Genomic DNA, 14,844 nt, shown 5'->3' with positions numbered 1-14,844 from the left:
CGGACACTTCCAAATGGCGGGGCGTAGACACGGACATCGATGCGGTAGTCCCAGCAGGTGGTCCCGACGGGCCCACGTCGCTGGCAACACTTTCGCATACACAAAAGCAGCCAAATACCACCCGTAAGTGGTGTTTTTCTTTTCAGGAAAATGCTGGCATTGCGCATCGTACGAAAGTAAATGAAGTCGACGAGCACTCGAACAAGTTTAACTCTTTGCAGTGAAACAGACGTGCCTAATCTATCGTCTGCTTTGTTACTCCGCTATTTTGTTGTTCTTTCTCTCGAGACCACCAACGTCAGCGCTTATGACATGCCATCTTCCACTCCCCTCTTCACCTCCCCTCCGGTGGCAGGTCCCTGAGGGAGCCCGCACGGTGTACGACCAGTGGGCCCGGGTGTTCCCCATGCGGCGCAACGTGTCGCACCTGCTGTTCCCTCCCAGCGTGGAGCCGGGGGAGGAAGACGTCTTCGAGGAGGAGGACGAGCTGCCCCCGTTCCTCCTTGACCCTGTGCCCAGGGAGCTGCTCGCCTCCTACGTGCACGCCGCCATGCTGCCCACCCGCCCCGCGTGAGTACGCTGCCGCCGCCGCCACGTGCGCCTTCTTTGTGTGCGTAAACCCCGCCGACAGTTTAGCGGGGAGGTTGAGAGAGGTCTTTCTCGAGGAGATTCCAGAAAATACTGCCGCATGTGCGCGGGCTTTGCGCGCAAGACCCTGGTGCGAATGCTGCCGATTTAGTATTTATTTTTATTCCTCTTCTGAAAAGCTTCAGTTCATTCTTGCTATAGGTATTGTGTGTTCTGGGTCGTTTTGCCAGAAATAGCATTTAAGCTGAGACTAAGGGGAAGAAAGGACTGCCAAAGCCAGCGCACGAGCCGAGTGGGACTCAACCCGCGTCTTGAGACGGTCGCGCGCCTCAGCCTTTGCAATGCTTTCTTTCACCCAGTTTCAGCTTAGACACCGTTCTAGCAGGCCGGCCCTGGTTTGGAACATTTCTTAACATGAAGTGGGTATAAAAGCACTGCGTTGCTTTGCGTTGGTCTTACGCTAGTGCTCAATCCTACTGTTACGCCGATATTGACGGCCGAGACGCCTTCTTATTCTATTTTTGTTCTGGCACAACTTCGTCACATTAAACTTACAGTTTTTTCATTATTCCTGCCTTGTCGCCCATCATTAGAGACAATACGACAATTTAGTACATGCATTGCGTGCGGTCTAGCCGGGTTTCTGGTTTGTGACATTTATTTTCAATAGAATATCGCACAATAAATCATCTACGGTTAAGTAGCCATCTGTCGGTGCCTGTTTTGCCTGGGGACTAGCCCGGCATTATGAAGCAACGAGAAACTTGCATAGTGAAGCAAACAGCAGTCCACAAAGTTAGTGAAAGCGCATCGGCATGTGCAAATTATATTTCCGCTTCACTCAATGCTTGTACCTAAATGATCTCGTAGACTCGCAGAGGCCACGTCGGCACGACTACCGGCTACATTTATATCGCGGATGGCACCTCGTAGAGCTCGCAAACACTTGGCAAAACTGCTTCAAAGAACAAAATCGTCCAACCTATCGGGAGGCCAAAACATGGCAATAAACTTCGATTTTCATTCGACGGTATAGATTCAGATTTTGTTACTTTGAAACTTCGACAAGGAATAAGAGGCCCAAACCTGAAGAGACCCAGCCACGGCACGTACGGTCCGGGAGCCTTTGCCGTAGTGAAACTGGCCGTTTCGTTTGACCGGTGCTTGTAACTGGAGCCACTACATAAGCTAGAGCATCGGCATTCCATTCCCCGGCTTTTTCGCGGACGCCGCCATTTTAGTGCTTGGTGCAGAGCGGGCGCAATCGGCGACCCCACGCCTAAGAAATGCGACTTGCCACGTTTTAGATATGCTGTCAGGGTCATCGGAGGATATCATTCTGCTCCGTTGTGGGCTGTTTTAACTATTCTGGAAGACGAGAAAGTGTCTCCCGCGACTTCGGACAAAGCTCTAGACAAGCGGCAACAACGATTTTCGTTAACAAGACGACGTTTTCACAAGACAACTACATCGCGAAAGCGACGTTGTCTGTTCCCACTTCGGGGACTGCTTTGAATGCACGAGTGGAATGGGACGCTAAATTCACCGGTTGGAGGCGCATTCTTGTCGCTGTCGAGAAGCTTATTTGTCTGCTCTAGTTCTCGTAACGAAGCGTCGCTCGTCTAATCTGATTTACAAACTCGGCGTCTGTGGTCGTCCGCTTAGGGTGCTGCCCATGGAAATGAATGGCGGCTATGCGGCCTTCTTCACGCGCGCCGGCATCCCGGTGGTGCATATGAGCTACCTCGACGACGTGATGCGTAAGGTGAGTCCGCCTCCTTACGACCGTACCAGGTGTTTTCGAGCGCTATTCAAGCGTAACAAAATTTTCATAAATAAACCAATGAGCACAGTGTAATTAATCTTTTCACGGGTGGTTCTTTAGCTGGTGCATTTATTATACACACAGATTTCGTGAGTGTGGGTCTTGGGAAAAAAATTTAAGCCTAAAGGGTCCACTTTTTTTCATATACAGAAATAGGAAAACGGTAAAAACCATCTGGATGCTGCTGCTACACACAGATGGTACAACATAAGGCAAAAACGTGAAAGCATCCTTGAGATGAACATCCAAAAGCAGAACCAGCAGGTTCGAGCATGCTTATTAGCATCTGTGAGTAGCGGCGTCTGCCAGACGGTTTTTTACAGCGGAGCTGTTAAGGGCTAGTTTCCCGAGGTTTCCCGCAAAGAAATGTCGACACAAAACTCTGGACAGCTACCGCCATCTATGAATGACGGCGGAAGCCAGGCAACTGGCTTGCCGGCCTCGCATATAGATGGCGGCAGTCTTTTCGGCCTTTCCACTCTGGTGAAAACCAGAGTGGAAAGGCTGAATTTCTCTAGGCGTCGTCCTAGATGTCGTCCTTGAAGTCGTCCTTGAGGCCGTCCTAGATGTCATCCTTGAGGTCGTCCTTGAGGTTGTCCTTGAGGTCATCCTAGAAGTCATCCTTGGGGTCGTCCTTGAGGTCGTCATAAACATTGTCCTCGAGGTCATCTTAGAAGTCGTCCTTGAGGTCGTCCCTGAGGTCGTCCTTAAGGTCGTCCTAGATATCGTCCTTGAGGTCGTCGTAGATGTCGTCTTCTAGGCGTCGTCCTTGAGGTCGTCCAAGAAGTCGTGCTTGAGGTTGTCCCATCATAGTTCAGTTTCGCTGGTCTTCCTTCTTCACTAGAGTGGAAAGGCTGAAAGTTTTTTACAGTTTTTTTTCCCTGTGCACAGGAAAAGCAGGTTTTTGTAAGCTTCTGTTTTTTTTTCCCGTAACCCACGCTTGTGAGATTTGAGTATGACAAATGCGCTACTTAGAGGCACCTTTAAGAAAGGTTCCAATGCGCTTCAAACATGGATTCATTCATACAAACTTTTTGATGCCCCAACTTCCCTCTGAAACACCATGTGGCGTAAAGTCACATTGTTCTTTCGTTGCTCACGTGTTGTGAGGTTGCCCAGCATAATTTGCATTTACGTCGATGCAAAAATAAGATAAAAAATAAGGTCAAAATGTGTTGTGTGGATGTCTCGACCAGAGTTGCACAAACTTTTCAGACCTGTGACCCCTAAAAAAAGTCGGAAGACACCTAAGCACTTCTTATGGGTTGTGAATGCGAAAGCATGAATGTCCAATGGAACGCTGCGGAGTGATCCGCATAGTTTTGTGGTGCAAGTAATGTTTTCGAGTTGTGGCAGAAGCACCGCCGACGATGTGGATGATGAAGCACCGCCGCGACCTTCGACGGTGCTAATCCTTTAAAAGTCAACAGTCGCGGAGGAAGCGGCTGGAGTCTCTGAAGAAAGAACCCAAGAGGAAACCACTTGATCCCCCAGAGTATGTCACTCGAAAGGCGACGTGGAGATTTGAGAGGTGCTTCGACCATCGATTTGTTTATTTTTTTAAAAATAAGAGCTAGCGCTCACAAGAAAATACAGTTTTCTATTCTTCGTTTCCGCAGTTAATTGGCCAAAGTCCGAAAATTGTTGCACCGGTTAAGGGTATGTGAGGGGGAGGGGGAAAGTAAACAAATTAAGCAAATCACTGACAAAACATCAGATGTCTGAATACGTTTAAAGCATCTGAGGGGTCACAGACTAGAATAGCAGGAAAATTAAAATAGAGAAATATAGTTCTACCACTCAATAGGTACCCATACATTTAAGGTGTTCCCAGTCCGAAGTGCTTACCACTCTTTTAGGTAGGCCATTCCGTTCACGGATGGACAGTTTCAGAGGAGATTCTGGAAGACGTTTTAAGTGGATATCAGTATTGTCTATACTGAAAGACGCAACAAGTACTGAAGGGAGGTCTTTCAGCTGTCTGCTTTGATTTATTGAGGGGTTACGTCTTCGTATTTGCCCTCAATTGATTGTTAAAGACAATGGACAGCACAAAGAAATCCGGGGCTTGCGAACCAGCTATTCTTTTATGTCCGGGTGCTCTAGTGTCTCTACTACTCCAGCACGACGAAATTGTTAGAGCTGTCTAGTGTGCCTTTCGTGGCACCGAAACTTTTGCGTAGAATAAATGACCCAAACCCAAAGATCTGTTGCAGTGCATTTGGTTCAGGAGCTTTCGCTTTAGTGAAACTTGCCATTCTTTTTGACCAGAGCTCGTAACTAGAGCCACTACATAAGCGACGCTTACTTTGTGCACCGGTTTTCGGGGGGGGGCATTTTGGTGCTTATTGCAAAGTGGACTCAATTGGTCTTCTTCTGCTGTGGATATGCCGTCAGCACTGTCGTGCCCGAAAACCTTAGACGAAGTTTCAAGGCACCCTTTCTGTTTCAGTTGTCGAGCGTGGCTTTTCCCGTGAAGCACACCCAGTACGACACCTTCCAGCGTCTTCAGGACCACTTCGATCCGGAGCTCAAGGTGAGGGGCTTTGAAGGGGTAGGGTTCAATACTTTCGTGGTCGTAGCAGGAAGTGAAAATTTTCTAGGTCTATTTTTGGAGGGGAGTTGAGAGACTGTGCTCTGCCGTCTTTTCTTTCGTGAATAATGAACCCCTTAGCTGAGGGCTTTCATGACCAAAAAATATAGGCAAAAGGGGGACTTTTTTTGCCCCCCTTTTGCCACTGCTTTTTGGTACCACACATGTCTCGTCAAGCTTTTTTGTGCTGCCATCTATGCATTGGGTTTTAAAGCAAAAATATTTTTAATATTTGAGGATAGATGGCGCTTTTTGAGGATAGATGGCGCTTTTTGAGGATAGATGGCGCTTTCTCCCGTGTGATAAAAAGAGCAAGAGTTTTAGACGCACTTCTCAAGACCAACTGAAGAGCAGCGTGTCTCTCGACCTGCCCCCCAGCTGCAGTCAAACTTTCCGCGCATCTAAAGATGTGTTCCCCTGTAAAGGTTCGTGCGAGTTTTTGCTTGAGTTGACAGCAATTTGTGGTTCCAAGCGCTTAGTTTGTGAAGTAGTTTGTCTCACTTTTGTGTTTTTTTTTTTTATTTCAATGAGCTGTCGATGTGCGTGATACGTCGGCTGAGAAAACAAGCTGTGAAGATTGTTTTCAGGTGTCTTACTTAAGTTTGCTGGACCTTTGTAAATAGTGATCTTTAGGAATTGAATTGAACAGGAATCAAATGGTTCTTACAATAGATAAACACCGCGTTAAAACCGTCCCAGCTCTAACGGTGCTCGAAACCCTAGTGCCGCTCACCCTAGGGCTTTCCCTCGGCGCACAGGTGCACGCCAGGGTGGCCCAAGTGGCGGGGGAGCTTGTGCGGGACCTGTCGGACTCGTTGTTCCTGCCCTTCAACCTGCTGGACTATGCGCAGCTGCTGAGGGACCTCTACTTCAGTCTCCACATCCACATGGGCAGCCTGGGGCACGGCCTAGATCTCAGTGAGTGCAAGCCCGAATTTGCAGCGTTATTTATTTCATACCTGTGTCGCCCAGTGGGCATTACAGAGGCGGGTGCGTAAAAGAATACATAAGACAGTCGCTGACCGATTTTTCGGACTCGGAGGGGGACCCTGAAATTGTCCAAATAATCAAGCGTTCCAAAAATTTGATTTCAGCCAAAATATTTAATTTCCGCGCATATTCCGCTGCTTATTGGCCACTTTCCACTTGCTTCATGTCAATTTTAAGTTCTCGTGCAACGTCCTCTTTATATTGTTCACTTTTCACTTGTTTGTTGATCTGTTTGATCACGGTGCTGCGCTTTGTCAGCGCCTTCGTTGGCACAAACAGCGAAGTTGAAGTTGGCACCATCTAGCACTATTTGGAGACAATGTTTAGTCCACCAAGCTCGCTTCAATACTAAGCCTATCAGCAAAAAACCTTGCGATCAGAGAACACAAGAATGGCAGATGGCCACCCTTTCCGCGGTCGCAATCGAAAAACACGGATCACGAGAAGATGTGGAAGAGCCATGAGAATGGGGAGATGGTGGCCATATTGGCTATAGCGGAACCGGAAAACCTGACTATAGCCTTAACCCAACATGTTTATTGTGTAGGACGTGGTATTGAGGCTACAGGGCAAAATCAAATCAACCGAAATGGCGGCGACTAAACCTGCGGTGCTGTCGCAGCGGGTGTTTTGTGGCTGTAAACTGAGGAAATCACTCAAATTATGTCCGAAATATCGAGCAAAAAGCTTTATGGCGTCTGAAATTTCGGTCAGTAAGGGCAATAAGTTTTATGGCATCCGAAACTTCAAAAATTTCGGGCGAAAATGTCAGCCCATTGTTGTTGTATTTGTGGACATATGCCTAGGAGATGGTGCCGCCGGTGCCTTCGGGTTATATAAGCAATTTACGGAAAGTAAAGGTTGTAGGTTTTTTGGTAATCGCCTTGGTCTCATGGTCCGTCCCTGCCAGGCGCTACGGCACTGTGCACGCAGGTTTGAGTAATGACAATTTATGACTGACGACATGCCAATGGCATCACTGCGTAAGGGAAAGGAGGAGCACCAGATTTTGCACCATCAGCCTTCGTTTCATGGTTTTTTTAATGTGAAACAAAATGTCAGAAGCTATACTCCATTTCACCGCAAATCCTATCGTATTCGATGCTACGAGCCCATGGGTCCAGTCAAGTGGCACCGAGAGCATGACGTTTGCTGTCTCATCCGCGTTACCGCCGGCCAGGGAAGTCAAGCACAGAGTCTCGGCTGGGGGGTTGAACTTTTAGGCTGTTCCTGTGTTTGTGTGTTCTAGGCTTTGACTACACTCTCGCTTATGGTCAAAAGAAATATAGACCCCTTCACGTGATTTCTAACCAGGTATATGTGTCGCCAGATGAGCCGCACTTGGCTCTAGCGTCTTAAAGACCGCATAGAATATTTGAAGCCAGTATTGGCTGTTATTTTTTTTTTATCCTAGGCATCTTGGATAGCGCAGTGCAGAACTTCTCAGCAGCCGCATTTGCCTTCCACCTGCGGCAGAGCAACCTGGACACTTCGGAGTGAGTGCGGGCTCCCTGAGGAGGGTGTCTCCTTCTGCCAGCGAGCTTTTTCTGGGTGTGGTCTGACTTCCTCCTTTCTCTCTTTTTTCCAGTCCCATGGCAATACGTAGGGTGAACGACCAACTGCTGCTGCTGGAACGGGCCTTCCTCGACCCCGTGGGGCTGCCCCAAAACCCCTATAAGAAGTGAGTATCATGGAAATGAAATCCTCTCTCCACACTAAGTTCTTTTTCCGATAAGCTCGCTTTTGTGCCGCAAGAAGGTTCAAGAATGTGAGGCCTTTTTTTAGCCTCTCTCGGCAAGTAAAGAGCTAAGGAAATTCCCGGGTTTAGAAACATTACAGCCTTTGGCATTTGGCAAGCTATACAGGGTGTGAAGACATAGACGTTTATCCAGGTATTATATTTCTCGTGCATCAATTTGATGTTGTAGACTTTCCACGCTTGACTTGCACTGATGTCAGATCAGCGGCCTTGTGGCTGAGCACATACCTTCTGCAGCGTCTATTTCGCGCTGCTGAGTTTGTTTTTCTCCTCAAGAACAACTGGGAATGATCGGCAGCATGTTGCGACGATGTCGCGTGCAAGCTATGTATATAAGTTCTCAGAGTTTCAATACGGTTCTTTGATATGGCTTTTCATATGAGGTTCATACTGTTCTTTTGTACAATATTTTGTATGGGGTTTGCATGGTCAGTAAAAGACTTGACACTGATCTGACTGATGGGTTCTTATAGTGTATTCCCTAGAACCCACAAACCATTTCGGGTTCCATGAGCTCTAAAATTTCCCAGAGTTTAAGCACTAATTTAGCGGACGCGAGTCATCCAGCGATGCATAAATTTGGGCCCAACGCTCCCTAGCACGCATCTCATTGTTTATGTGGTTTGTAGGCTTCTGCACCACTTTATTATATCAATGCCGAGACTAGCAGGGGTTTCTTGGCCTTCAATCGAGCCGAACAAGGGTTCCCAATCTTATTTGGCAATCATTTGAGTCTGACAAAGAGTGTGCCGCCGGTTTGAAGCCCCTTCATTGTCACTACGGCACCCGGAACGCATCTCTGACCGGTGTGTAGCGTCCCCTTCCACCCGTGCATCGAAAGCAGTCCCCAAGTGGCAACAAACGACGTTGCAAAGGCTAGAGTGTCATGCCGTCGGATGTCGTGATTCCAGCGATCGGGCGCAGAAGTTCCAACAAAATGCACGAGCAAACGTGAGTTTCGCCGTCGTCGCGGCGTCCCGACTGCCAACTGCCGAAACTTCCGTGGACTGTCGGACTGCCGCATCCGCCACTGTTGCCGCGACACCGCCAGGGCCAGTGACAGCACGACGATTATACGACGTCATCAGGTGGACGTTGAGGGGTTACTCTTTAGGATGTGGTAGACACTCCAGTCAGAGACGCGTTCCTGGCACCACGGTTTTCGTTCGCTGCGAGACTCGCGTCACGCTTTTGCGGCCGTCGTGCACAGGCACATCGTCCTGTCCCCGGCCGAGTCCCCGGCCTACGTGGACGAGATGTTCCCGGGCATCACGGACGAGTTCATGCGCTTCCTCGACCAGCTGGGGGCGCCGGAAGACCTGCGCCCGCACGCCGCCACCCTGCACAAGCACTACCACCTGCTCGTGCAGACCCTCGTGCAGGCCGCCGACTCCCTGGCAGAGGTGGTGCCTCCGCAGGCCACGCCCTCCCATGCCACACCCACTTCGGCCACGCCCACTTCCTGAGGGCGGCGCCCCTTCCCGTAGCTCGCTCCCCGTGAGCCTCGCCGGCCGAGGTTCTCTTGCTAGGAGACGGGAGGACGGTGTCTCGGTCGCGTCCCTCCGGGTCACTGCTAACTGCCACGCGGAACCCAGTTTGTTGTGCGAAAGGGCCTTCTCGACCTCGGTGCCGGCCCGGTGGCTGGGGATCCCGAAAACACCCGCCGTCGTCCACCTTTCCCGGTGTCTCTTCTGGGCGTCGAGGATGGGCTGGGATCAAACTTCGGGTGGCCAGATGCTCAAGCCCACCGACGAAACTTTGCTGCAAGTGCACGTAGCTGGAACATTCTCCGTTTGCTTCGTCTGTGCCCATCCCCCCGGTTTCTCACTCTTGCGTCCCCTCGGTGTCAGGACGATGGTACAAGTCGACGGCGGACGTGTCTTCGAGCTCCCGCAACAGTGACGTGCATTCCTGTCCTTTCCGGTGGCCAGACATCCACGTCCAAATAAGCCGTGGTCCCTAACCGTAGGCGCCGACGACAGTGGGGAGGTCTTTCTGTCGTCCCACCTCCTACGGGAAGCCGCCACCTTTTTTTAGTGCCTTGACCGCGCATGCATGCTTGGCGACGGAACAATGTTGTAGGTGGAAAGCTCACGCCAGGGGTGGGGACATTGAAAGACCCCCCACATCCTTTCCTTCTGAAATTGTTGACGACTATCGTAGACATGCTCGATGTAAACATTGTCAATACGTTCTGCAGGCATCACGCAGTAAGGTGGGCTCTGTAAGCCTAGAATTCTTCAGGGTGCCCGATGGTACCTTTGGGAGTTATCGGTGTCCTGTACAACAGACGTAATATGTCTGAGGGTTAGTCCCAAAGCCACCCAATCGTCGTCTGTTCTTAGCACGTGGATTACCTTGAAAGTTGCTGGTGTTGTAGAAACATCCTTACTAAATTGAGGCCTTCAATATGATGCATAGTGCCCGTATTTTCCTTGTAGTTCCCTAGTAAGAACTTCCTCGAAGCATGTGTCTGTACACTCCCTGGAAATCTCTAATTAAAGCTTTCCAGGAGCATATATGGACATATCTTCCCTAGAACTTCCTTCTAGGGACATCGAAGGCTAATTTGAAGTCCTCATTATATCACCTCGAAGGTTGCTTGACTCTTAGAAAGGTCCATACAAAATTGAGGCCTTCATTACAGAACATGCTTTTGCATTCCCTAGGAGGAACTCTCTAGGAGCATATGTTCCCATACATGCCCTAGAAATCCCTAGTTAAAACTCCCTGGGAGCAGATATGTGCATATCTTCCCTAGAACTCCCCTCCTGGGTCGTTAAACACCGAAGTGCATGGTAGTCCCCATTTTGTGCATGTGGATCACTTGAAAGTTGCCCGAGTCGGGAAAACGTCCTCACAAAATTGAGGCGTTAAACATGAAACATGTGCTCATTACTCTCGTTGGAAGAACTCCCTAGCAGCATGTCTGCCCACATCTTCCGTAGATCTCCCTAATTAAGACTCCCTAGAAGCATATATGTGCACATCTTCCCTAGAGCTCCTTCAGAATGTTAAAGGCCAATGTACACAGTCCCCTTTCCGTGTTGCATAATTAGTTTCTTGAGTTCTTTTCAAGTGACGTTGTTGCCTCAATAACTTGCCAATGTTGATGAGGTGACTGGGGTCAGCCATGGCCTGCATTTATTTATCGTCTTTGCAAAGGCTTGGGCAGAGTCTTGCTGCAGCTAGCGCTAACACGCATGCTTTTTGTACCACATTGCTTTATAACCACTGTTACCAGGGCTGGGCAGGAATACTTGGGGACGTATCTCAAACAATAGGTGCTCTAAGGCAGCTTTTAAGGGTCTCAAATGTGAGCACTGCAGCTATTTAAGACAATATGGATCACACTTTTTTTTGCATGTCAAATCTCATCAGTTTATGGATGAGGAAAGGGTTGCAGGCTGGACAAAGCATCCAACATATTTATTTAGGATGACCAATGCTGCACATTAGCCTTGTATCTATTTAACCGTGAAGTGTTTTACATCATGGAGATTGTTGCAGGATGTTGATCCAGAATAGAAGACAAACCATTGAAGACACGTTTACCTTTTTCGTTTTTGACGGTACAGCAGGTGATATTTGCCGCGAGAAAAAGAGTATTTGTCGCCTATAGTTAAAATTGAATGGGCGAGGCCTCTTTGAATTCTTTACAGCAAACACTTATCTTTATTTCAAGTGAAGCTGAAGGAGAGCAGTCAGTGTCAGGGTGGATTGACTCTGTTTTATTGGATCAAATATTTGTGATCCTGGCTTTGACTTGCAGGTGTAGCCTACTTTAAAACGCACACAGAAAGTGTACTCATTTTTCTCTCATGTACACTGGTGCTTGTAAATAAATGCATCCGATAGCATTATGAATGTAAAGTGAAACTTGTTCATGAAAACCTCATTGTGTGGGGGGCCTTCAGCACTGAGTTTTTGTACAATGTGTACAATGAAACCAGAAGCCCACAAAGTGATATTTAAAGCTGACATGTAGCTTCGGAAGTTTCAAGTCTGTCAAATTTATAGACTCAACAAGTTGGATATTTTATTAGTATCAAACCTTTTGAAACATCTTTGTTTCATGTTTGATACTTGTTTTTTATTAGTTTTTCTTTAAAGGAAACGTGACATTTTTAGATGCTCAGCAGTGTTGCCTGAGAGAGAGAGAGAGGTTATTTCCTGAATGCACTTGGCTTGAATGAAATGTTACGAAATACTTCTAGAAAAGATTGTCATACAATGTAAGGAGCTTATATGAAAGAGCCTTCTTGTAGGGCTACTGGTAATTTCTCGAACGGATGCCTGTATCCCTGTAGACATCTGTACCAGAGACACAGGTACCTTTATTACTTTGTGCAAATTCACACCATTTTTGCACCATTTACAGATTTTTAAATGGCAACAGAGATGAAGGATTTAGTCCCACACTCTCCTCGTGAATATGAGAAGGATGCTTAAAGCAGGGTACCCAAACACACACAGATGCATGCACTTAGAAGAAACATGATCAGCCTTTTTAGTGGGTGTAGTTGGCCTGCAGTCAGGCTTGAATAAGGACCTTAGGTAGTAGTACCATTGCATTATTTTTGTGTCGCATTACTGCCCAGCCCTGCCCTCTCGCATAAGTGTTGCACACTTCTCAGTGGTGGGTACCAACACCCTTTCGGTAGCTCTGTCGCTTGGCTTCAGAGATGTGTCTCCTGGCGCCACCTGTCACCCCCGGTGTTCTCTTCCCGCGTTCCGTCCGGAGTCTCCCACAGGGTGGGGCTCCAGCATTCCAAGCACACATTCCAGGGCCATCGCCGTAGCCATATTGACCCAAGCTCTGTGTGATGGCCTCCCAGAGTGCAGCTATTTTTAGGGTACAAGTGGGCATCTAGTGTGTCCTTTGCACGGTTACAAAAAAGAAAGAAAGTGCCTGAGTGTATTTTGCTGAGAACAGCTTAACCTTCCCGGTTTTTGTTGAATGTTGGCCATCGTCGCATAGTTGCTGGTCCGGTACGCCAGCAGGATTCCCACCCTGTTGTATGCCTCATTTGTCCACTCATTAAACTATTGTAATGAAACTTGAATGTCTTGTGGCCGTGTGCAGTGATGTGATTGCTGCGCCAATTGCGCCAAACTGCGCCAAAAGGCTAACCCTGATACATCCTGCTGCATTTTGCTGAAATATGGGTAATCTGCGCCAAGCCCGCGCCAAGGGACCAATTTTGGTCAACTTTCAAAACCGAAGCTAAGCTGAGTACCGTGAGCTAAATGGGGCAAGCAACTGCCTGGCACTAAACCCGACACAAACTACCTTGCGTTAGTCGTCCATCTGGTCTTACGAATCCCGGAGAAAAGCTCACCGGAGAAAAGCTCACCGGAGAAAAGCTCACCGGAGATAAGCTCACCGGAGAAAAGCTCACCGCAAAACCGGCAGATGCGGAGAAAAGCTCACCGACCATTGAGCGCATGTGGAGACGAGCTCACCAATTTTTTTCTTCTTTTCATATGGAGGCTGTTGGATAATGCGTAACATATGTCAATTTATTATCAATAAAATTCGTCAGCTTTGTAAAAACGAAAATGTCCTTTTTTGTAATATTTGTTAAGCTTATTGGGTATATTGCTCCCAAATCAATAATTGGTGGTGGGTGTTTTCTGTTGCTTACTTTCTAAGCAACGAAAGCCTAACCGAAAACTTTATGAACTTGAAGAACAGGAAAAATTTCGAAAACTTAATAATGTCCGCCTAAAACCTAAAAATACAAACTGTAAATGCCGAAAATCCGAAAGTGCATGCGCAACAACGTGGTGCCAGAAATTCTCTTTGGAGCTTTTGTTAACCTTTGCAAACAGGATAAAACGGTCAGTAGGATGATCGAGGCATCTTTCTTCCACGAACATGCACGTTTTCTAGATGTTCGTACTGGTGTTTCCACACGTTGCCTTTGTGCGATAGTGCCCCTCTACGGTGAGCCGCCCATGTCCTTCAGAGCTGCATACTGTCATCATTGTTACTCGTCACTGTATGAGAATTAATCTTTTGTGAGGTAGCGAATAGGGCGAGTTGATTAAGGTTATGCATGACAAAAACCGCTCAAACGAAGACGACGGAGTGAAGAGAACAAACACGACAGGACGAAGTTGTTGTCGCAACTAAAGTTTTGTTAGTGAAATTAACAGAAAGAAAACAGCGTAGCCGACATTGATTACATCAACAAGCACCTACTTATCTATTAGGCACTACACAACATTTGGAGCTGAAACGGTTCACACACCGCTTTTCATGTTAGCTCGCAAAGAACAAACTTTATCTGACAGAGCTACAGACGGCGCACTGTCAGCTGTGAATAAATTGTTGTCTTTTTTACCGGTGTACGATGTTCTGATTTTATACTTGCGGCTTCATTAATATAGAAAATGGGTGATTACTAATCTCCAAGGAATTAGTAAATATGCCCAGTGAACTTCAAGAATATTTAAAAAAAGAGAACATATTTTTAATGAAGTGAAGAATGCGAATTGTGATAAATTGCCACGTCTGACGCAGAATCCGCTAAGTTAAAAAAAAACAAAAAAACGGTGAGCTTCTCTGCATCTGTTTAAAGGCCGGTGAGCTTTTCTCCGCATCTGCCGGTTTCGTGGTGAGCTTTTCTCCGGTGAGCTTATCTCCGGTGAGCTTTTCTCCGGTGAGCTTTTCTCCGGTGAGCTTTTCTCCGCCGCCCGGTCTTACATGGCAGTGGTTTTTCCCGCCGTCTCTCGTTTCGCACTCTCGTCATCTCGTGGGTGTCGTCTAGTATCTTTTTTTTTTTTTTAATTTTTGCAACGATAGATGCAAGCGTGTGCGGACGCTCCGGCGCTAGCGTGCCGAGTACCAGCCATGCCGTCGTGTTGTGAAATGAAACCACGTTTTTGCGCGGCGGGAGTTATTTTGTGAGCTGAAACACTCTCCTGAAAGCAACGGCCGCGAGAAAACCATATTTGGTCCCTGCGTATACCCGTCACCGTGTTTGCATGGCGTCGGGTGTTGGCATCCCCACGTCGCTGCAGATATTGCGCTTTCTAATTTGAAACGTAAGAACTGCCGGAAGGTCATCAACATTCCTCTTC

General features: G+C 47.8%; 1 protein-coding gene across 1 annotated transcript in view; it reads left to right on the top strand.

The window, feature by feature from the left end:
* LOC8041556 (putative N-acetylated-alpha-linked acidic dipeptidase) overlaps window positions 1-12,821 on the top strand; it is a 31,320-nt gene extending 18,499 nt beyond the window's left edge. The window contains exons 11-17 of the mRNA XM_040209301.3: window positions 356-570; window positions 2,254-2,353; window positions 4,866-4,949; window positions 5,765-5,924; window positions 7,411-7,492; window positions 7,585-7,677; window positions 8,966-12,821. Coding sequence (XP_040065235.1) covers window positions 356-570; window positions 2,254-2,353; window positions 4,866-4,949; window positions 5,765-5,924; window positions 7,411-7,492; window positions 7,585-7,677; window positions 8,966-9,221 — 990 coding nt within the window. The 3' untranslated portion in view covers window positions 9,222-12,821. The remainder of the gene's footprint in view (window positions 1-355; window positions 571-2,253; window positions 2,354-4,865; window positions 4,950-5,764; window positions 5,925-7,410; window positions 7,493-7,584; window positions 7,678-8,965) is intronic.
* The last annotated feature ends 2,023 nt before the right edge of the window (window positions 12,822-14,844 follow it).

The sequence above is a fragment of the Ixodes scapularis genome, unplaced genomic scaffold (assembly GCF_016920785.2).
Source record: "Ixodes scapularis isolate PalLabHiFi unplaced genomic scaffold, ASM1692078v2 PGA_scaffold4__175_contigs__length_147842914, whole genome shotgun sequence".
Lineage (NCBI taxonomy): Eukaryota > Metazoa > Arthropoda > Arachnida > Ixodida > Ixodidae > Ixodes > Ixodes scapularis.
Note: the sequence above shows the minus strand (reverse complement) of the source record. Positions and strands in the feature narration are given on the sequence as shown.